General features: G+C 32.1%; 1 protein-coding gene across 1 annotated transcript in view; it reads left to right on the plus strand.

Annotated features, from left to right (window-relative positions):
- The first annotated feature begins 3849 nt into the window (after window positions 1–3849).
- LOC127717880 (protocadherin Fat 3-like) overlaps window positions 3850–22923 on the plus strand; it is a 47007-nt gene continuing 27933 nt past the window's right edge. The window contains exons 1-4 of the mRNA XM_052223741.1: window positions 3850–3961; window positions 12534–12611; window positions 13561–13737; window positions 21931–22006. Of these exons, the coding sequence (XP_052079701.1) occupies window positions 3901–3961; window positions 12534–12611; window positions 13561–13737; window positions 21931–22006 (392 nt within the window). The 5' untranslated portion in view covers window positions 3850–3900. The remainder of the gene's footprint in view (window positions 3962–12533; window positions 12612–13560; window positions 13738–21930; window positions 22007–22923) is intronic.

Raw genomic sequence — 22923 nt, forward strand, 5'->3', positions numbered from 1 at the left:
GCTTCGCAATACTCCAATTAAACTTTTTCTTTTGGGGTTGGTAGAAAAGAAGTAATCCAAAAAAGATATTGGAAAGTTCATAGAATCATGTACATAACAGTGTAGCCGAGACCATTGATTGGCGCGCTAAAATATCCCATTGACTGGGTCAGATTAGGTGAACGTTCGTCTGTAACGCCCAAAACTCACGACGTATTTATTATAGACATTTAAACTGTGAGGTCACCAAAGGGTCTCAACGCCTAAATAAAATAATTCGAAAAACTAATCAGGAATAACCTTTGTGTTTTGATTTATATTGAATACTTACACTGAACTGCGGCCAAGCTTAGTGAAAGGTCGTGCAACATAATCAGTCAAACAAACTTTATTAGATTAACTCGTTAAGGAACGATCGTTTTCATTGGTCAATTCAAACCTTCGACCTCACACCTGCGAAAATAGAACACGCGTACTAAAAAGCTGAATGGACTGATCAGTATTCACGTAGCCGGTCAAGGTCGTTAAAAACTTCCATCTTCGTATTCCCGAACATGATTGTGTTCTTGATTATCCCATGGCAATTCTAGCTTTTATACATGTGCATGTAAAATTTTAAACTTTAATCTTAACAGTCACGTCGAAATATTTAATTCAACTGTCTCCTCTCAATTGGTCCTTGATTAAGGGAGCTACCATTATATTTTGATTTGGGGTGAAGGACTTGGATGAAACATTTTGTCCTGCATTTTTTTTAGTTGTTATCTCTGTCCTGTCTTTCTATTTTTCAGTCCGTTAGGTCCTGACTATATTTATTCGTTTATCCTGATTTTTTACATAAATCGTCATCCTGCCTTTTTTTTTGTCAAGTTGCTCACCCTGCCTTATCTTTTATTCAATGGACTTGATGAATTAACGTTGTACTTGAAATGAAACCGTACTTAACTACAAAAATAACCAAATTACATACTAAAGATATTGCTCGATTTTCATAGTAAATGGGTTTGTGTTATAAACTGTCATGTTCATTACTTATATTCTTTCATAAGTTTTAGGATAGTGTGATTTTTTTTCTGATTTAGTTTACTTGATTTTGAAAAAAAAATCCCGAAATTCTAAGTAAATTCAGAACATGTAACCAGCCATGCTTTGTTTAGAGAAAAAATGGAGATGGCAAACCATGGCACAGTGGAAGGAAATGTACTTTATAAACTCCAGCGATATACTTTCTTAATTTATAATTAACAGTTTTGCTATCCTCGGTTGAAAATTATACATTGTAAATATTTAAATAGTTGCATAGAAAACAATCAGTTTTAAACAGTGTGGTTATTCACTAAATGTATTGATAAAAGGTGACTCCATTTTTGTACATACTTTTACAGTAGTCATCCTTAGTTTCTTAATATTTCGTTTATAAGTTTATCATACATGTATGATTTTGTATTTCATGCCACACGTTACTTTGGCGGATAGTTCAACAATGTTATGCAAAGCTCTATTCTTACGGTATGAAATTAAAGGATAAATTTTCAACCAATTAAAATCGAAAACAGTACATTTATATAGTTCCTTATAAACTACGACATTTCTCACAAGTATTTATTTATTTTTTAGTTCCACACATGCAAAAATAAAGTCTTCGCCGATGAAACATTTCAAACCTTTTTACACCAACATGCCTTCACTGAATTCATTTGAATTTCGTGGTGACCATGATAGTACATTGCATAGTACATCTATATTCACGTGCACACATGGTACGATCTTTCGGGGACAATTTGCTCGTTTATGACACGTCATTTCTGAATGACCAAACGCTTAGCTACTTTATTTTCGTTTTATAGCATGAAAACAATAAAAGAGGAATGTGCAACCCATCATAAATTTGAAGTGGATCAGTATTATGAGATCCATCATAAGTAACTACGACACTGTCAGGATAATAACCTAGCGTCAATATGAAAGAAATTAAAGTGGTTCATACATTCATCCGTATAAAAGCGGCACATGTATTTTATTTTATCCTTATATTTTTCATAGTGCGGTACAAGTGCTGCGTGCATAAAGAATATTACTTAACACAAATTATTAGTATAATATTTCAACCCCACTATTTGAAATTCACAAAATACTTATTTAATTATTTCGACCAAAAATCATTGTTTTTTACGTTCGTAGTAACGTAGTACATTCCATTGTCGGTCACCTGTGTCAATTCACGTGCACACAACAACTGTTGTTGTATTTAAATCGTTCGGCCAATGAAATGAGACGTTACAAGTTGTTTGTTTGTGATACGCCAGAATGTTATCAATGAATTATCAATCGCTAAACTTGACTGCATTTCAGTGTAAACGTTCTTTACTTGTGTTTTCGTTATGTTTTAATAATCAATTTTTATGATATCGCACGTTCTTTCCGCAAAAAAAAAAAAGGATTTAACTGGCTTTAAAAGTTAGAATGCATGTGTTGACTATTATCTTTTTTTTCGGACGTCAAAGCGATTTAACAATTGCGGTTGCATGTCCAATTATGTCATCTTTTAACTTTTTTCTGTTCAAAATTTTATTTTAGAACGAATGCATGATCAACTTTAAAAAGTGTGCGTACACAAAACATATAGACAAAATATACTTCTGTCCTGTCTTTTTCGTACTTGCAAGTTATTAGGCAATAAAAAGGCTATTTGGATCAAGCCTTGTGGAATTTGCATTTACGTTTTTGAATAGGTAAAATGTATTGTTTGGTGAACTTTTCTGCTAACTACTATACTTGTGAAAAACCCTTGGCAACAGAAACATTTTCAGCCTTTTTTTTAATCGACCCAATTTACATAGTAATGGACGACTTCGTACATTTTATGATCGCAAATAAAATATGTATATAATATACTGTGCATTGTAGTTCGTATATATACTGAAACCCTTTGGCAACCCCACAGTTTAAATGTTTATAATAAATACGTCGTGAGTTGTGGGCGTTACAGACGAACGTTCACCTAATCTGACCCAGTCAATGGGATATTTTAGCGCGCCAATCAATGGTCTCGCCTACACTGTTTTGCACATGATTCTATTTAGTGTAGTGTTTTGTAGTATGGAGCAGAACGAATATGAAATCTGTGCCGACGATTGGGATAGGGATTAGCTAGAAAAATAATAACATCTTCAAAATACCATAATCGGTCCTTATAAGTGAGATGAACAACTTTTAACAGACTGCTATCTGTATTCCATTTTCAACAACTTGTTATAGGACGAAAACATACGATGAAACCAGACTTGAGACAAGCATCAAAAGGTGTCAGGGTTAAAAAAATGTATTATATTTTTTTTAATCTCTATCCGTGATATTGCAAAATATAAATATAATTATTAGTATACACGTACATGTATAATCAGTTCAGCAATTTTGGTATCAAATTCGGCAGATTTCAAGGGTACAAATCAAAATATACAAAATAATTCTGCTCCATAGAATGTTCATATTAATTGAAGGCAAGAACAAACTATGTTATCTGTTGACATATAAATTAAACTTCATATCGTTTGCGTATTCAAAAACAAAATGACATTTTCATGTTGTCCTTCTAATATCGGCCGCTGTACTTCAGAGTAGATGTTGTACATTAACAAATAACCAAATACATGTAAGCACATGAATCATCTTTTAGCCAGTGCTTCCAAAGAACCATTGCTGATCTTTATACAAGACCTACTATCCCCGATAATCTATTAATGAATGCATACAATGTAATTACGGTTTCATGATACAGTCCGCACGAATATTTATCTCGACGAATCGAGTTACGGTGGTGATTTACTTACATCGAATGAAAGTGAGGTTATCAGAGTTAAGACAGGACTTTTAATTTGAGGGATTTAACGAACAGTTACGACGTTTTGGAATAGACGGATAATGATAATTTTTACATTTTTCATTCCACTATATTTTTTCGTTTATTTACAAACAACCGATGGTAAGTTTAATACATTTTTTTTACCATGTCATCAAATAAAATGCATGTGTAAGAATTTATTCAAATAAAAAGGCAATCTAATAAGTAAAGCGATAAAATAAAATTTTAATAGACTTATTTAAAATACTATGTCATTTAGAATAGAAGTATAACATTTTTTATTATACAATTCATCTAAAATATATGGATTTCGTTTTTTATTTAACAATTCTATCACATTTTTTTTTCATTATCATCTATTTGATATATTTACTTTATACTGATAGGGTAAACAAGTGATGATGAACCAATTATTCTTGTATTTTTTTGTATAGCAGCGTAGTCAATTTCGTTACGTCTTTTATTTTTTAAATTTCAACTTAGCAGCATGTATTTCTTGATTATCATAGAGCTTTTTATATTTATGGTACCTAAATGTAATATATTTCATGGAATTTTTTATATTTTTTAAAAACATTTCTCAAACCTCCGCTTTCCTATCACTTTTTTTTTTCTAGGTAAAATACGGCGTTAACAGTTTTACAATTTCTTATAACAATAATGCATTAACAAAATGTGAGACAAATTTCGTAATTACAAAAATTGGGAATCTTTGACGGCAAAATAATACAGAATAAAGCTTAAGAGTTATAAGGAAATAAACCACATTTTGCATATTCAAAATCTCTAGATTTAATTAATTATATTTCAATTTTCACACGAGGGCCTACACCAAATTTGTTTCGGCTGCTCAATTGATTTTAACAATAATATGTTTATAGTCTCTGAAATAAAGATCTACACAAAATATAAATGCAAATACATGTGTTCTAACTTATAAAACTCTTTTCTGTATTGATAAACAAGGTAGGTTTACTTTTAATTGTAACTGTTATGAGATAGATATAGCTCTAAATGTTCTCCTGGACAACATCTATGTAAGTTGTTTCGGCAATACAGTTTATCGACAGGTTGTGCGTCTTCCTATGGGCACCCATTGCGTCTCTACAATAGCAGACTGTTTTCTGTATTGTCAGTGATTGTTATTAATCACAGTTAAGGTAGATGGGGGTTCTTAATTAAAATCAATAGAATTTTTTAATAACTTGACAAAATGTAGTTTATATGATGGCTTTCTTAAATATATAATAAAAAGTATGGATCATGGGGCTTTTTTTTCAAGCTACATGTTGTGCAAAATTGTCAGATGTTGTGTAAATTATTCATGGGAAAACACAATTTTGGGTGATAGAAAGAAAACTAAACCATAGAATTGTAAGATAAAATATAAGAAGATAGCTCTTATAATGGGCTTTCAAAATAGAGATAGAAACATTAGGGTCACGGGACTCTCTTTCTTGCTACAAAACAAAATAGGTGATTTCATAACACATTCCAGTATAAAAGTTACATTATCTGAGTTTTATCCACCTATATGACAAAGTTGAAAAAATTGAATCAAACAAAATATATTCTGTATTTGTAGAAACAGACGCAAAAATATGATAAAACACATAATTTTCTTCATTCAGATGAAAAGTCTAACACATGAATGACATTCTTCTTCCAAAATTTGTAAATTTCATTAAAGATCGAGACCCGATTGTTTAATTTCTGCTTGTTTACAGTCCAAGATGGCGGAAAACACCCGTGCTACCTTAATGACCAAACTTAGCAAGGATACTAGGTCTAAATTACATTTAATAGAAAAATTTAATTGCACTAATCGTTTCGTCTTTTCACTTTTGTTTGTGTGTATTAAATACCAATCTGTTGAGTAAAGTATTTTCCAACTGATACATGTTCTTATATTGGCAGTTTTTAATACTAATCTAGATCAGAGACATATATATATGTGTATATATGTCTCTGTCTAGATAAAAAAAAAAAAAAAAAAGCGACTGGTTGGGATCTACAAAAAAAAGGTTAACCACTCAATATTATAACAATGTGCCTGTCCGAGGTCAGAAATTGGGTGGAAGATGGGATGGGTTTTTGCAAAAAGTTACAAAATATTTTCCAAGTTTCAAATAAAAGATGTTTCTTCTTTCAGAGAAATTAGCTGAATGACTGCACGTCCAAGTTCAGGCAATAATCTGACCTTAATTGTCCCTCCCAATAACTGGCTAATCCACTTACTTATTTGACCATAGCATACATTGGCCTCAGGTTTCTACACCATGATGTACAATACTGCCCTAGACCCCAGATGGCTAATCCCCAAATAAAATTACTACACAGTAGATATTACTTAATCCTCATTGATTATCTGAACTTGCAGACAAAACTGTTTTTATCTCCAATAAATTTATTGATTGTTTCTGTGAAAATGTTCACAACTTTCATGTGCTCGGGACGATTTGAATGTTTGCCGTATTGCATATCGTAAAAACAACTGTCTACTATTGAAGACTGTATGTTGCCCTGTAATGTCGTTTGTTCATTTTTGTCGTTTGGTTGCTGTTTCATTGCGTATACCCAAATCTCCTTTATTTACATCTATACATCTGATAACGGGTATGGTCAAGGAATATGCAATAGATGAAATGTAACTAAGGTCATGTTTTCCTGAACTGTTGTTTTATGAAGTCTACTGTAAAATGCATCCACTGATATTAGAGTTCAAGGCGGCAATGATTTTATATCAGCAAGTGAAGTACTTTGAACTTGCTTTTAGTCACTATATTGTAATTGTTTTTGTTATTGCTTATATCGTTGACATAGAGTTCAGCGTTTGTTGTTTAAGTTTTTTTTGTATGTCCATTGATTTAGATTTAAAAGAGATCGAATTGTTAAATCAGTTTAACTTCCATGCTGATTACATAACAAGTAAGACCTTACTTAGACTTTGAATCACTTGAAAACCGATTTTGACAGATCATTTAACTTTTTTCATTTGAACGCGTAGGTTTAATATAACTACTGGACGGTGGGACAATGCTTGCACTGTATTCAATAGACAGAATTTATTTATTTTAACGTCAAATTATGATGAATAAAGTTAAAGCCTTTACAAATTTGCAATAAAAAGAATTATAAAAGGATTTTATTTTTTGAAAGGTTAAAAATAATGAATATAAAATGATTTGGTGAAGTGTCATCTTAAGTACAATTAAAATGTTTTTCACGTAATTCAGTGGTGGGTCCGTAGGTGACCTGTTGCAAGGCAAAATTTCTGTAATTTATGGGAACGACTGTTTTGTTTTTTGTTTTTTTTTATTGAAACTGCATGTAGTTACCGTAAACCGAACTGACCGTTCTTAATTTACGGATTGGCTTATAAAAAGCAAAAACAAAATTACGGTCAGTGTTTCACGTTTAATAATATCTTAAAACTAGAGCCTCTTTCAGCTAAAAAGGCAACAAAAAGAAACGATTAAGGCACTTCATGATAGCAAAAACTTATTCACAATTCGTATCAAATTAAAATGCAAAACAAATTTCTAATAAAACATGAGTTGAGCTAAAACTATGAGGATTTCGGACAGATCCAGGTGAGCGATGTAGGCTGTTAAGGGCCTCTTGTAAAAAAATATTTATCTGTATAAAGGCACAGAACAGGGTATTTTGGATGACGTCACATATCTATCAGTAATTTATGTTCATCGTTTAAAGTTAATAAATGTTTATTTTTATAATCATAATGTATATTTTAGATCCACACCACTGTTGCAGTTAAAAGTCACAAAACGATAAACTGCTCTAATTTGATTGATCACGAGAATCAGATAAAAGAAGTCTATGAATGAGTGTTAAAGGCATACGATACCGTTTTAATTCCAGTGTGATTTTATGACGAAAATTTGCATACAAGCCATTTTATGCTGGATCAATTCAAATATGTAATAATAACAAAAATATACCGTCATGCGCTACTTTCAGAGATAATTGGGGTCAAAATTTTTGTTATTTGCTAAAAAAAAACCCAGTATTTTGAATATTTGTATCCTATGGCCAGAAATACCCAACTTTTTTTTTCAAAAGACAAGTGTTTATATCTTAAGTGCCATTCTTTGTAAGAATCAGGCAATTTTGAAAAAAAATCAAAACAAGGCCGGAAAAAACCCACCGACCTAACCATCTTATTTTGAAGTTACCCTTATCCTGAGTTAGAAATTGTAGGTCTTTCATTTCTGCGTGTCTGGTAATTCGAGAAATCTCTAGAAAACTTTTGGTTAGAATGATAGCAAATTACGGAGTTAGCTCCCCTTAATTGTTAATTTCTAGTGCATTTCAACCAAATTATATCTTGAATTACCAGAACAGGAAAAGGAAACGAATGTTATATTCGTGCACCATCACACATTTTGAACATAAATTAATGTCAACTTGAGTGGGTTTTTGTTCGTCATGTTTTCATCACTGCCTGATTCTTTGGCAGATTGACACTTAAACGTTAAAAGTGGCAGAATTTGTTTTTGGACCTACAGTCATAAAACTTTCGAGTAATTTTTCGTACTCAGACTCAGAAATCAACCAATCAAACTATTGGATTTAGTTTTTCGGGCACAAATGTTGTACTCCGAGTACTGAGTAAAGTTTTATGAATGAAAGCCAGATTATAAGAACTTTGTCGTATTAATCAATCACATATACATGTAGTAAGAGGTTGTTCTTTCTAATTTTATTGTTGAAATGTTTTTCCCTTCAATGGATGTAAAACGAATGTCTAGATATAGGAACTACGCTCATAAACATTAGTTTTTATCATTTTCATTTCACATAAGCCAAACCCCAGGCTGTATAACCACGATTGATTTTTTTTTTATTCAATTATTGCCTTTGAAAAATACTATGTTTAAAGTCGTTTATTTTGATTTTTCGATTTGATTAAGAGTGATTTTTAAAATTGTTGATTGCTTCAAGTTCAGTGGCAAATACTTCAGGTAGTTCATGGACAAGAAGAAGTATTTTATAATGATATTTATTCGATTCACTTCACTGTAAAACTGTATGTTACATGTATGTTTGATGTTCATATGCTATACATTAGTTTTACCTGGATTTATCAGACATTAATATAAGGCAATAGACCTTCAATACATTCGCAATGCGCGAGGGAACATGTTGCACAGCTCGAGTAATTATCCGTTTGTCAGGATAAGAATCTCAACTAAAAATGAAATGTTCCATCGCTTTAACTAATACATTATACATATATGCTTGATTAACCCGATAATTCTCCTGACGACTATGATATTAAGGGTCTTTATATAATAAAAAGGAATTTATCTTACTTATCTAAGTATCTAAAAATGTTATCTATTATCGGGTGAATAGTAACAGTTGTTTCGTTGGTAATCATACCCCATCTCCTTATACTGTAATATTCTCTTTTATTGAATAAAGCAAGTCCTAGTTTACAGAAAAGGCCTGTTTACATGATCTATCTTGAATGCATTTTGAATGAATGTAAATGCAGAGCAACAGTTCATTGTTTAACTATCAACGGACAAATTTAAATATGTTTTTAAACGTTTACTGAATGCTAAAATCAAACATAGTACGTACGATTTAAGTATAAGAATGATTCATTGTTAATCTGCTCAATATAATGTTTTCCTATTCAAATTGTTTGACACTAGAAAACGTGGAATATTTTAAAGTATATCATTACGTGGAACATTTTGAAATGTTAATTATCATTATACCTCGTTTTATGATAATCAATAACAAGTTTCATTGTTAATTTGTTCAATATAAATACTTTCCAATTGAAATCGTTTGACACTAGCCTGATATCACACTCAAAAAGGTTTGGAATATTATAACGTATAGCTTTCTACCTCGTCTCATAACAACCAATTACATAAGTTCTCAATGACTGTCAAGTAATTTGATGAAGTGCCATGAATTTTGAGTAAAATCGTTTGCAAAGTGTCATGATAATTGAAATTGTACGCAATTTGTGTAAAATGAGTTAGTTCGGAAAAAGACCGAGAAAAAAAATCAGGATGCAATTTAAATAAATTGCTTCGCCGAGCGCAGCTAGATACGACCGGAGAGGTCTAACCCTGAACAGTTGGGGCAAAAATGGACACAATATTCGCGCTTGATACAGGTCTGAATTTGGATTGTAATTAAATATTTGACACATAATAGGTTTCTGACACAGAATAACTGGTTTTTAAATAAAAAATATATGATTTGAACTTATATTCAATATTTTGCTTTTGTGCAATACACTATGCTGTTGGGAATTGCCCCCTCTCCAAAAAAAATTAAAAAAATTACCCCTCTTTTTTTTTTGCTTTTGTGCAATACACTATGCTGTTGCGAATTTATCCCCCCCCCCGAAAAAAAAATTGTTTACCCCCTTTTGTTTGCAAAAATTAAATCATTTGAAGAAATTTTAATTTCTGAAATCTGAAATGAAAAAAAATTGTCCCCTTACAATTTCTTTTTTTAACCCCCCCCCCCCCCCCACCTTTTCCAAAATAAAAAAATCTTACCCGCAAGATATGGTCATAATCTCAATTCAAATTTCCAATGGAGTTTGCAACCATAATTACCCATTTAAATACATCCTAAAAGTCTTAAAATAGAAAATGACATACATCATCATGACTAAAATTAATATTCAGCATTTTTAAATAGTAACTTCTAAAAATAGATTGACAGCTAATCACCTCAAGACATTACAACATTTCTTTATACATAATTTAAAAGCAGTGTAAGGGAGGTAATCCAAACATAACATTGTACTTTTTTTTAATTGTCAATTAAACAGGACACCCTTGTTTTTTCTTACTTTTTTGCCCCTCATTCCTAAACAGTTTGAGCCATAACCCCCTAAGCCAATCCTGACCATCCCTTTATGATATGGAAACTTGTGGTATAATTTCAGAGAGATCCATACACCGTTCCACAAGTTATTGTCAGAAAACTAGAAAAATGCTTATTTGGGCCCCTTTTTGGCCCCTAATTCCTAAACTGTTAAGACGATAACCCTCAAAATCAATCCCAACCTTCCTTTTCTGGTTATAAACCTTGTGTTTAAATTTCATAGATTTCTATTTACATTTACTAAAGTTAATGTCCGGAAACCAAATGTCTTCGGACGATGCTGACGACGACGACGACGACGACGTGATACCAATATACGACCGCAAAATATTTTGCGGTCGTATAAAAATTACCAACGGTATGTTTGTCTTGAAAAACATATTATTACTTATAAATAAAGCAACTATATTTTCATTTGGAAGAAAAAAAAGTACCAAATTGTCTTTGAACAAAGAAAGCCAAAGTTGATAGAAATATCTTTAATTAAAAGCAGTAACAAAGTTTTAAACCCTTTAACGGCATAAATCTTAGGACTACTTCACCAAAACTCTTTAACATCATAACCCTTAGGAATTATACTTCACTAAAACCCATTTACAGATTACATCAAATGATTTAATTTACTCCACCTTAACCCTTGTACTTCATAAATCTTAGAACTACTTTACTCAAAACCTTTTTATGGCATAACCCTCAGTATTAATTCGCCCTTTTACACTATAAATCTTAGAATAACTTCATCTCAACCCTTTAACAGCATACATATTAGGACTACTTCACTAAAACCCTTTTACAGCATAAATCTAATGATTTATTTACTTCACCTTAACCCTCTAACGGCATAAATCTTAAAATTACTTTACTCAAACCTTTTTGTGGCATAAATCTCATAATTGATTCACTCAGACCTTTTACAGCATAAACCTTACTATAGGATTACTTCACCCATACCCTTTTACGGCAAAAATCTTAAGTATTCTGTACCCAGACCCTTTTATGGCATACCTACTAGGGTTACTTCAGCAAATACCCTTTAATGACATAAATTATGGGAATACTTCACTAAGACCCTTTTACAGCATAAATCTTAGGATAATTTCACCTAAATCCTTTTATGGCATAAATCTAAGGATTTATTTATTTCACCTTTACCCTATTACGGCATAAATCTTAGAATTACTTTTTTCAAACCTTTTTATGGCATAAATCTCAGGATTAGTTCACCCAGACTCTTTTACAGTATACATCGTAGGATTACTTCACCCAGACCCTTTCTCTGCATAAATCGTAGGATTACTTTAACTAGACCCTTTTAAGGCAAACATCTGAGGATTACCTCACCAAGACCCTTTTATGGCATAAATACTAAGATTACTTTTCTGACATAAAATTATAGGAATAGTTCACCTAAAGCATTTCATGACATAAATCTTGGGATTACTTCACAAAAACCGATTTATATGTTCATGTTACCATGCACGTGGGAATTAAGAAAACTGCTACGAAATAATCAATTAATCTTAGGATTACTTCAACCAGACCCTTTTATGGCGTAAGTCTAAGAACAGTTTCACTAATACCCTTTAACAGCATAAATATTAGAACTACTTCAGCAAAATCTTAGCTCCTATTCCTAAATGCTGCGTGTTTAGCGGAAAAGTGGCAAATACCAATTTCAAGATGCTGGTTCGACTCGGCCGGTAGGCTACTACGAGGACTGTATGCTGCCATCTAGAATAGATGTCTTTGGGTTATTTTTGTCATTTGTTTACTGTTTCATTGACCCCACATATTCTTTTATTTATAGGTCAGTGTATAGCAAATGACGTCATTGGTGAACAGAACACACAGACTGAAGATAATGATGATTATAATGGAGATACTGGTAAACATAGTCAATTATTAACTCCAATAATTTGCGACCTCCATCTACCAGAGATGTATTTCCATTCTAATAAGAAATATCATAGTTTATGTATGCAGCCAGTTTTTAAGCGATGTTTAAACTTCTTTCGGTCAAAATTACCGTAAGAATTCGTTATAAATGGCTTACACATTAACCTCTACCCGCATTTGCGTACATAATTGACATTTGTGTTGCTTTCGTGTTGTGGTGTTAACAAAAATCGTATTCAATTTAAAAAGTTGACAAAACTGAAAAAAATGAAAAATCATTGAAAACAAACAATAAAATGTTCCAATTTCTGCTTAAAACATAATAAACTAAACTGATTATTTGTTGATTTTGTTATTATATCTATGGTTAAACTAACATACCAATAACACAATGGGTTTTCTAGTCAACATTAAAATATGTATTTCAGTGGCGGAACCAGGATTTGATGTTAGGGGACGGGACCCTTATTAGTTCTTGACATTTTTTAAGCTAAAAAAATATGTTTGACGATCTAAGGGTGCGCACGCTCTTTACTTACCCACACGAACATTAGGTGTTCAGCAAATGCTTATTCGTCAGATCATAAATTGAATCTCCACATTTACGAAGCCGAATAAATTACTCCCGATCAGGTAAATGAAATTTAATTGTTATACATGTATGTAATGATGGACCAACGCATAGCAATATTTGATAACTAAATACCTTAATGTTATATTCATTTCAAACTAGACGAATTTACAAACCATTATTCTTTATCTGGTTATAAAGGAAAATATTAAAAGAAATTGGCGGATAGTTGTATCTTTGGCAATCATACCACATGTCGCATGAAGTTTAAATACAAATTTAAATTCCATTGCAATGTTATTTACAGATAGGATTGTAGTGATAAATATTTATTATTATTCTTATTAATTTTTCTATATATTTTTAGTCAATGCAGTTCTAAACTTCGACAACCAATACAAATTCGATTGCTGTGGTTTCATATATACGTGGGAAATTTATGTACGCAGAAATGTTATTACACCAATAAATGTGAAAGTCCAAGTTTGGTACAATTCCGGTACAATATGGACTCTGCGAGGAGAGAATGATATTACTGCCACTGGTAAGGCGTTTCACATGTATATGTTACATGTATGCTAAAATACTACGAAAGACTGGTAGGGACATTTTTCCAGTTATCAGTGGGCATTTCTCAGTTTCAACTTGGAAGTGTCATGTTCAGTGCCAGTAAGTGATAAACAGCTTTCATCAGCTCTTTTTTTATTACCAAATATGTACGGCGTCATCTAGCCTAACGCCAGTTTGATTGAATGTTAAAGTAAATTTGATTAAACAATTATGGGTTGCTGATACAGAGGTTTCCATTAGTCAATTATAGCCAAGAGTTCCACAGGGTGAAGTTGAAATCATCCCTTCGTAAATTTTACGGACGCCATCACGAGTTGGTTGACCGTTATGGAATAACCGTTTCACAGATGATATCGGATATGTTCCTTATGTCGTAACTACAATACCCTTCCCTTTTCACGGATGTAACTTACCGAATTAGTCTAATTACCGGATTTGTAATAAATAAGCAACACGACGGGTGCCACATGTGGAGCAGGATCTGCTTACCCTTCCGGAGCACCTGAGATCACCCCCAGTTTTTGGTGGGGTTCGTGTTGCTTAGTCTTTAGTTTTCTATGTTGTGTCATCTGTACTATTATTTGTCTGTTTGTCTTTTTATTTTTGGCCATGGCGTTGTCAGTTTGTTTTCGATCTATGAGTTTGACTGTCCCTCTGGTATCTTTGGTCCCTCTTTTATAGGAATGACAGGTTTTCGAATGACACACATTCCCTAGAGGAACGCGAACCACGTTTTCGTGCAAGTTGCAGCAAGTTCCTCTAGCATACGCGAACAAACTTTAAAGGTAGCATGTTACTCTAGGGTATCCGAACAAACTGTTGCACGTTATTCTAGGGTATGCGAACAAACTGCTATGTGTTGCACTAGCAAATGTGTTAAAAATTGCATTGCGACTCGAATGACCCTTCGTACAACTTACACGAGAACGTGGTTTGCGTTCCTCTCTAATATACTGTTTTAACAGAAATAAAAATAGACAAATCTCACAACAAGAATACATGATTGTTCTCCGCCTTAGACAACCTTCCCACACAGAAAGAAGAATTTCCTCTGATAAAATGTTTCCTGTTGATATTATTTTCTTCGATCGCTCGACTTTTTTTTAAAATGTTTGAAATAAGTGCTGCAATGTCAAAAGACTGTCAGTGACAGTTTATGCTCTGTTTTGTAAATTGTGTAACTTTTTTGGTCATTGTTGACGCTAACGCGTAAAAAAGTCGATATCTAGATATTAAAATGAAAATATTTAGTTTTTTCCCATTTTGACCTTTTCAAAAAATGAACACGATGCAGCAGTAAATCTTGGTACAATGTTGAATTCTATTCAATTCAAAAGAATGTTTACAACAGATAATTCTGCTTCATGCTTTGATCTACAAATAGAAATATGAATTGGGAGCTGGTAGTAGTGTAAATGGTGAGACATATAAGATTACGTCAATTCTCACATGTTTGAAATTTCATTAATATATGAATCATTATTACAGCATAACTCTAGACAAGAAACTCCAGTATCCCTGAAACACGTGAAACATGTATTTTTTTTTTTCATTTAGGGGGAAGTTAAAGATTGAAAAGTGAAACTCTTTTTTTTTTTGGTTACTTTGCACTATAAATTTAAGTACATCTCTCTTCGATTAAATCTTCCTCCGAGCATATTCTTGGGATAAAGTAAAGCTATCAATATATACTATAGCCCTTTCATTTATGATTTGTCATAAACCGATTTAAAAGTACATCAAACGGAACTAAAACTGAAGGAGATGTGGGTTATACGCCATTGTACGACTTTGCCCCCAGGAGTGCTATAGAAAAACAGTACATTAACGGGTGTTACACGGACACTTTTTATGAATAGAATCACTCGTGCATGATCAGTGAGTTCATGGGCACTTTAAATTTCAATTAGATTTGAACTTTTTGTTTCACCGACATATTTCCTGTCTTTTTTATTAAAATATTTACGTTGGCATCAATAACTATATTTTTTTCAAACAATCCCAGTATATTACTATTCATGTCAGTACACTAAGGGATTGACCATTCAACTTCAAAAGGGGGTTATGGTTTTTTCCTATAAAAATATTCTGATCCCCAATTTTAGGAGAAAACAATATATTGTGGTCAAGCAGATGACACAATAATGGTCCAATGTTATCTTTTGATTAGATTTGATTTTTTTTTATATATTTCCTGTCTTTTTTATTGAAATATAAACGTCGGTACCAGCATTTCTTCACTTTCAGCATTGTCCAGAATACTATTCATGTCCATATATTGAAAAAAAAAAACATTTACGGACCGACCATTTAGCTTCAAAATACGGTATTCGGAAAATCAGGAATACCGTATATGATTGTGCTAATTTCGAAAAAAAAATATTTGGGTGATAGCGTTGACAAACTAAATAATTTTCTTACTCAGAAAAAAAAATACCCCCCTTTTGAAGCTAAATGGTCGGTCCGTAAATGTTTTTTTTTTCAATATATGAGAATGAATAGTATTCTGGACAATGCTGAAAGTGAAGAAATGCTGGTACATTGTACCGACGTTTATATTTCAATAAAAAAGACAGGAAATATATAAAAAAAAATCAAATCTAATCAAAAGATAAAATCCCTATCAACTCACCAATGCACGATTGATCTATAAATAAAAAGTGTCCGTGTAATACATGTTCAAATAGGCAGCAAATCTTGAAGAAAATCATTCAACTTATGTCACCAATTTTGGACGGTAATATAAGCTGCGGTTGGATCATATTGTGACACGTGTTTAATCTTGATCAACACTATCAGAAACATATAAAAACCTATGAGCATGAAATTTTTTTTTAAAAATCCAAAATATATGCCTATACATATATCTAATAACAAGACAAAATCCATTTTTTTATAACATTTCATTCCCTAATGAAATAGAAAATTCATTCTTTTGATACATTTATATTGTTATTGAATTCATATATATATATATATTGAATTCATATATTTGGGAGCAAACGTACGATTTTCATTATTTTTTTAAGGGGAAATGGGGGGATGGAATGGCACATCCTGCATTTTTTCAACAAAAAAGGATCAATCATGTTTATTTTAAATGTGTTTTACCGCCCTTTTCCGTCCCCCCCCAATAAAAATCAAATGTTAGCTTGCTTACCTCTGAAATCTTTTTCATACATTACTTACTTGCGAAGTTGCATTTTAAAAAGTCTCAAATGTGTACGACATTCATCTTTTACTTGACATGGTTCTTTTTTATAAAATTATTAGACTCTTGAATTTCTTGAGAAAAAAATTCTCGGCTGAAGGGAAGTTTGTTTAAATGTAACTTACATTAACTGGTATATGGCCATTTAAGTTTCTAATCTGTTTAATTTTGCTACCTCTTCTAAATGCAAAATGTACTACTCGTCGCACAAGTCAGATACAAAACAAAGGTAACAAAAAAACAGGCCGGAAACAAACTGCCGTATAGTTCTTCTGCACTAGTAGTCAGGTCAAGGTTCACCTGACTACTCGTGCAGAAAAACTATCCGGCAACGGTTGTTATCGGCCTGTTTCTTTGTTATATTTGTATTTTATCTAATACATAAGACAGCAATCAAAAGACAAAAACTACCTAAGGACATCTCTAGGGCAACATATAGTGTTCAACAATAGACCGGTGTCTAAAGAATATGTCAAGTTATAAATCGTTAATCAAAAACCCAGTCTCATTTATCTTGCCGACTTTAAAGAAAACTTATTTGATCTGATTTGATCGTCACGAAATTTATATAAAAATTGTGAATTTTAACAGAAACAATCAAAAACACCAAATACTGTAACAATTTAGGAGAAAGCCAGGATATCAAAAAAGTTATTATTTAAAAGTTACCAACCTTTTACTACGTCAATGCGTATTTTCCCCTTCATTTACCCTACAAGAAAAACTTTCGAAGGAGCCGTGGATTGAATATCGTCTTAATATTTCCAAAACGTTCACGTACATTGATGGCGTCATGTGTTAAAATAGTTATTGACCAATCAAATCGGTATATATCATTTCATCTGCACGGTCGGGATTACCCATTAACCCAGACTCCTACGTCGTTCGGGTCAAGTGAAGTCACCCGAGCCGTGCAGATTAAATGACATATACCAACTTGCTTGGTCAATAACTATAACATAGTATTTTATTATTTTCAACATATTGTTCATTTTAAACGTTAATATAAGTTATGGTTTGCCGAATCCCGTATGGGTTTTACTTCCCCTCTATGGATCCGTAGGGGTCAGTAGCGAACTATTTAACGATTTTATCGCACCAGGGTCTTTTCCTGCCAAGTTTTGTATAAAAATAAGCAATGAAATACAACATCATTAATATATATGACGTCACCATTGATAGTAGACGTGACGTCATGAACCCAATATGAAATCTACTACGTGATGGCGTTAAGGGTATACGATACAGTACAGATAACAACGTTTTCAAGCTTTTCGTGTTGTTTTCGCGACGTTTTTAATCAGAACGTTAACATTTCGCGACGTCGCTTTAGATGTTGTCACATTTGCGGAAAATTCACTGACGTCATAAATCCGGTTGCGCGAATTTAAAAAAAAGTACCTGTTAAGAAAAGTTGCCATATCACGAGAATTGTTATATTTATTCATTTTATATTGAAATAATGAGTCAACAGTATTATCTTGAAATGTAAAAAAAAATCAAATCAACATTTACAATTTTGTGTGTAATTTTTTATTTCATATACGAAATGAATAAAAAGATATGTCAATGAGATAGAAACCCAACACAAAAAGCCCAATAAGTAATTTTAAGTATCAACGCACTGTATTCATCAATATATAGTATGTATACCATTAATTTTGGCAAACTCTAAATCTAACGGATAACTGTCATTGTACGGACAAATTCAACAGAGACGGTCAACAAAATAACAAAATAAAATAATGAATAAAGACAACGCCTCATACTTTTCCTGATTTTGAATAGGAAAGTTGTCGAGTTAAACAGCTTTGTAAAATTTAACCCAATAGAACATATATGTGTGTGTAGAAGAACTGTCATTTAAAAAGACACAGTTATAATAAACCCTGCATGATAGACCAAAACAAGAACGCACCCTTTGACGTGCTAAGTATATCCCCTCTTGTACATATTGAGAGAAAAAAATCGAAATATCGGCACACAGGAATTAGGTATCTGACAGACCAGAAAAGTGTTCACACATTATAACTCATTGATGTCAGACTGATGATCAAATATAATTTCAATCTGTAAGGAAGTTTCTGAGAAAAGTAACAGAAATAATTGTTGAACGACCGGACGGACGGACAAACAAAGTAGTTGCAATATTGCCCCACTCCTAGAGTAAATAGATATAAGGAAGATGTGGTATGAGTGCCAATGAAACAACTCTCAATCCAAGTCAAAATTCATAAAAGTAAACCATTATAGGTCAAAGTACGGTCTTCAACACGGAGCCTTTGCTCACACCGAACAGCAATCTATAAAGGGCCCCAAAAACTACTAGTGTTAAACCATTCAAACGGGAAGACCAACGGTCTAATCTATATAAAAAACGAGAAACGAGAAACACTTATGAACCACATCAACAAACGACAACTACTGAACATCAGATTCCTGACTTAGGACAGGTGCAAACAATTACAGCGGGTTTAAACGTTTTAATGGTACCAAACCTTCACCCTTATCTGAAACAATAGTGTAACATCACAACATAGAAAGACACACTATAAAATATCAGTTGAAATGGCTTAACTCAATCAAAAGACATATTAACACCAGTGAACATACACTGAACAAATAAATTTGATCTATGATACAATGTAAATACAAAATAAATAAACTAAGGGAAGAATAATTAAAGTAACATGTTATACCGCTGTGAAATGTTAAACAGTTTAAGAAAAACAAAATGCTTGAACAAAAATATCAGCCAGTTGCAATTACTTTAAACACAGGTAAATGAACATAATTGTGTTGTTAGGTATACGTGTACAGTTCAAATGGAGAAAGGAAATATTTTTACAAAATAAATGATTTTGATGTTCATAGTACGAAGAAGTTAAAATTTATAGTAAGTCAATAATTATATGTACCGTTATAAAGGATAGTTTTTTACACTGAAGACAATCCAAGGTAACTTATCTATTGATATAGAATCATGCAATTTCATGCTCTAATACCAGCTGCTGCACTTCCTATGAAATGTATACTACAACATAATGGACTATTGAGACAATTATGACATGAATTTGCACGAAACAGCTCTAAAAATTAACTGTTTACACATGTTCAGAGTAGTTTCTAAGCTAACCCGAGTTAATGAGGGTATGGTTGCGTGTACATATAATGCTTATAGAGACAAAATTTACCATATTCTGAATTTTTTCAAGAAAAGTTTTCAACGAAACAGATATATGTTTTGTTATTGTATAATGACATGCATATCTTTTATTTTGATAATTCTGCATTTAAAGTACAATGTATTAATCGAAGGCTAGAAATTCAACATTACCAATGGTTTATCAATTTCCTTGACTTCGTATGAAAAGGAAAACCTTAAATTCAGGTTTTCAACAAACTTATATTTTACTTTAGGCTACTATGCCCACAGAACTTTTCAAAACCACGAAATGAAATGTCCACAGATTTGATTTTTAGCCTCAATCCACGTAACTAAATCAATATACACTACACCTAGTTTCAAACGAGAAACATATCAGCTGATTTATATCTTTGTCTCTCCTTGTAATTAAAATTTGAACGAAGATTGTCTTTTGGATGCAAAGAGAAAGGGAATTTGAAGCAAGATGATATACCCCTTGTCCTATTTGATATATTCAACGAACAAAGAAGTGCACTAAAACACACAGGAAACGTTAAAAAGGTTTACACTAGGCCATTAGTGTTCTCGTTGTGAATTGTTTCACATTTTTTATTTATAGCTGACTTTACGGTGTGGGTTTTTTCATTGTTGAAGGCCGTACGGTGACCTTTTATTGCTTTTGTCTTCGTCATTTGAACTATGGTGGATAGTTGTATCATTTGCAATCATATCAAATGTCCTTATTTTTATATTATCCCACTTACTTTATAATTGTTTCACATTTTGTCATGTTGGGGCCTTTTGAATAATCAAAACTATGCTCAAGCTTTGTTGTCTACATGAAACAATTCAGGAATAATGTCGGACAGAGATGCAAATTAATTTTTTATCTTTTTTGTTTCCGTACATTTCTCAAAGAAATTTACTAGAATACTTTAGTAAGATGCTATTTCTTGATTATGAAGAAGTTTCTGTCCAAGTTTCGTAACATTTCAGAAAAGTTTGACAAATATTTTATGCTATTTTACAAGTTACCAGCTTTATAAATGTTGATGATTAATATCGTTGCATTGCAAAACCCCCTTGGCTATACCACTGAATTTGACAGCGTAGTCGTGTACGGCGGGAGTGATTGCACGACGTTGTTGCGATTACAACTTATTGCAACGTAATTTAGCGCCATATTGGCAAACTGGACGTTTGCCATGAACAAATCAGGGTTTATTGCTTTTATTGAAAAAAAAACAAGCACATGGACCCCTATTTTTTTCTTTTGCAATCAATAAAGTACGGTTTCAAGAACGCTTCTCCAAAATTTTAAGAAAAAATCAACTATAGATTTTTTTTTTCTGCACTTCTGTGTAGACGCAAAAATATTGTCAACTTCTTTATTTCACTAATAGTAATATAAATTCAGAATATAATAATTGGGTTTATTCTTACACTTATAACAGCACTTTAATGCCAAGGACCAAGGGAACATTTTACAAAAGAAAACAGGTTAAATTATGACTGTTCGTTCAAAAGTATTGCTACTTTCCTTAAAAGTCCTAAATTATGAAATGTCATGGTTTTGCCTTCAAATATGCAAATTACGAACCAAAATATCTCAAAAAGTAAGTCATAAAGGTATATTTTTCTTTGCATATTTCAAAAGAACATTGAAATTGACCTTCTATCAAAATTTCAAAAAAAAAACCAACGAGATATCTCTACTGTATCGTATGCCCTTGACGTCACTAATTTAACCGAGTTGCGATAAAGAATATTGAGAAATTTGTACAAATACTGTTTTTCTTCTTCTTCAGATGATAGAAATGAGAATGTCATTGCAATTGCAACTGGATCTAGAATCCGTGTCTTCCCTGACGATTACATAGGCTTGTATGTATGAAACAAAATAACAAACAAACACACACACACACAGCATTACTTATCGCTTTTCTTCTATCAAATGTATGTTATGGTTGTCATGAATAAAATTACTGCGCATGCAAATACTTCTTCTTTTAAGAATGATTTATTGATCTCATATTCATCTACCAAAACATATCCCTTGTACAGAAATTCATGTTTATGTTGCATTCATGGATGACAAAGAGTTATATAGTAACTTTTAACACTGTTTATTTCCCTAGCAGAGTCACAATTTTGAAATTTATAAAATCCAGGGTGATTTGAATGTTACTAATGACTTCAAATGATACACTTAAAATGTAGTTTAGTTTATATTGATTGGTGATTGCTTTGCGCAACATCAGCACAAAAGAGGCTATAACTATGTTATTTGTTCAAAAAGATAAGTTAAAACAACTTTTGAAACCTTCTCCTTTACATATGTTACAATAATTATACAAAGTATGAGCAGCTAAGGAGATGTACCTTCGGGAGCAATACCACCATTGTTTCCCCCTATTAGTCTTTGTTAAATTGGCATTTAAAAAAAAAATATACAGAATTTATCTTTGTTTTAAAAAAAGAAATAAAGGTATATTTTTCTTTGCATATTTCAAAAGAACATTGAAATTGACCTTCTATCAAAATTTCAAACTGGCATGAGTAAAGTTTTTTCCTGTCTAGTACTATAGTGAAAATTTCAGATAACATTTCATTGCATATAAGATAATAACCATCATCGGAAGTAACGAATTAAATTTTCACCCTTTTTTTTTCCTTTTTACAAGCTTTAGTAACCATGTCACCTCAAGTTTCCAAATATTTTATCGATACACCAAATAAAAAAAAAGCTTTGGAACACCCAAAATATATGTTTATGACTCAGAAATTTGTTTCTGCAATGA

The sequence above is a fragment of the Mytilus californianus genome, unplaced genomic scaffold, assembly GCF_021869535.1.
Source record: "Mytilus californianus isolate M0D057914Y unplaced genomic scaffold, xbMytCali1.0.p SCAF_1, whole genome shotgun sequence".
Lineage (NCBI taxonomy): Eukaryota > Metazoa > Mollusca > Bivalvia > Mytilida > Mytilidae > Mytilus > Mytilus californianus.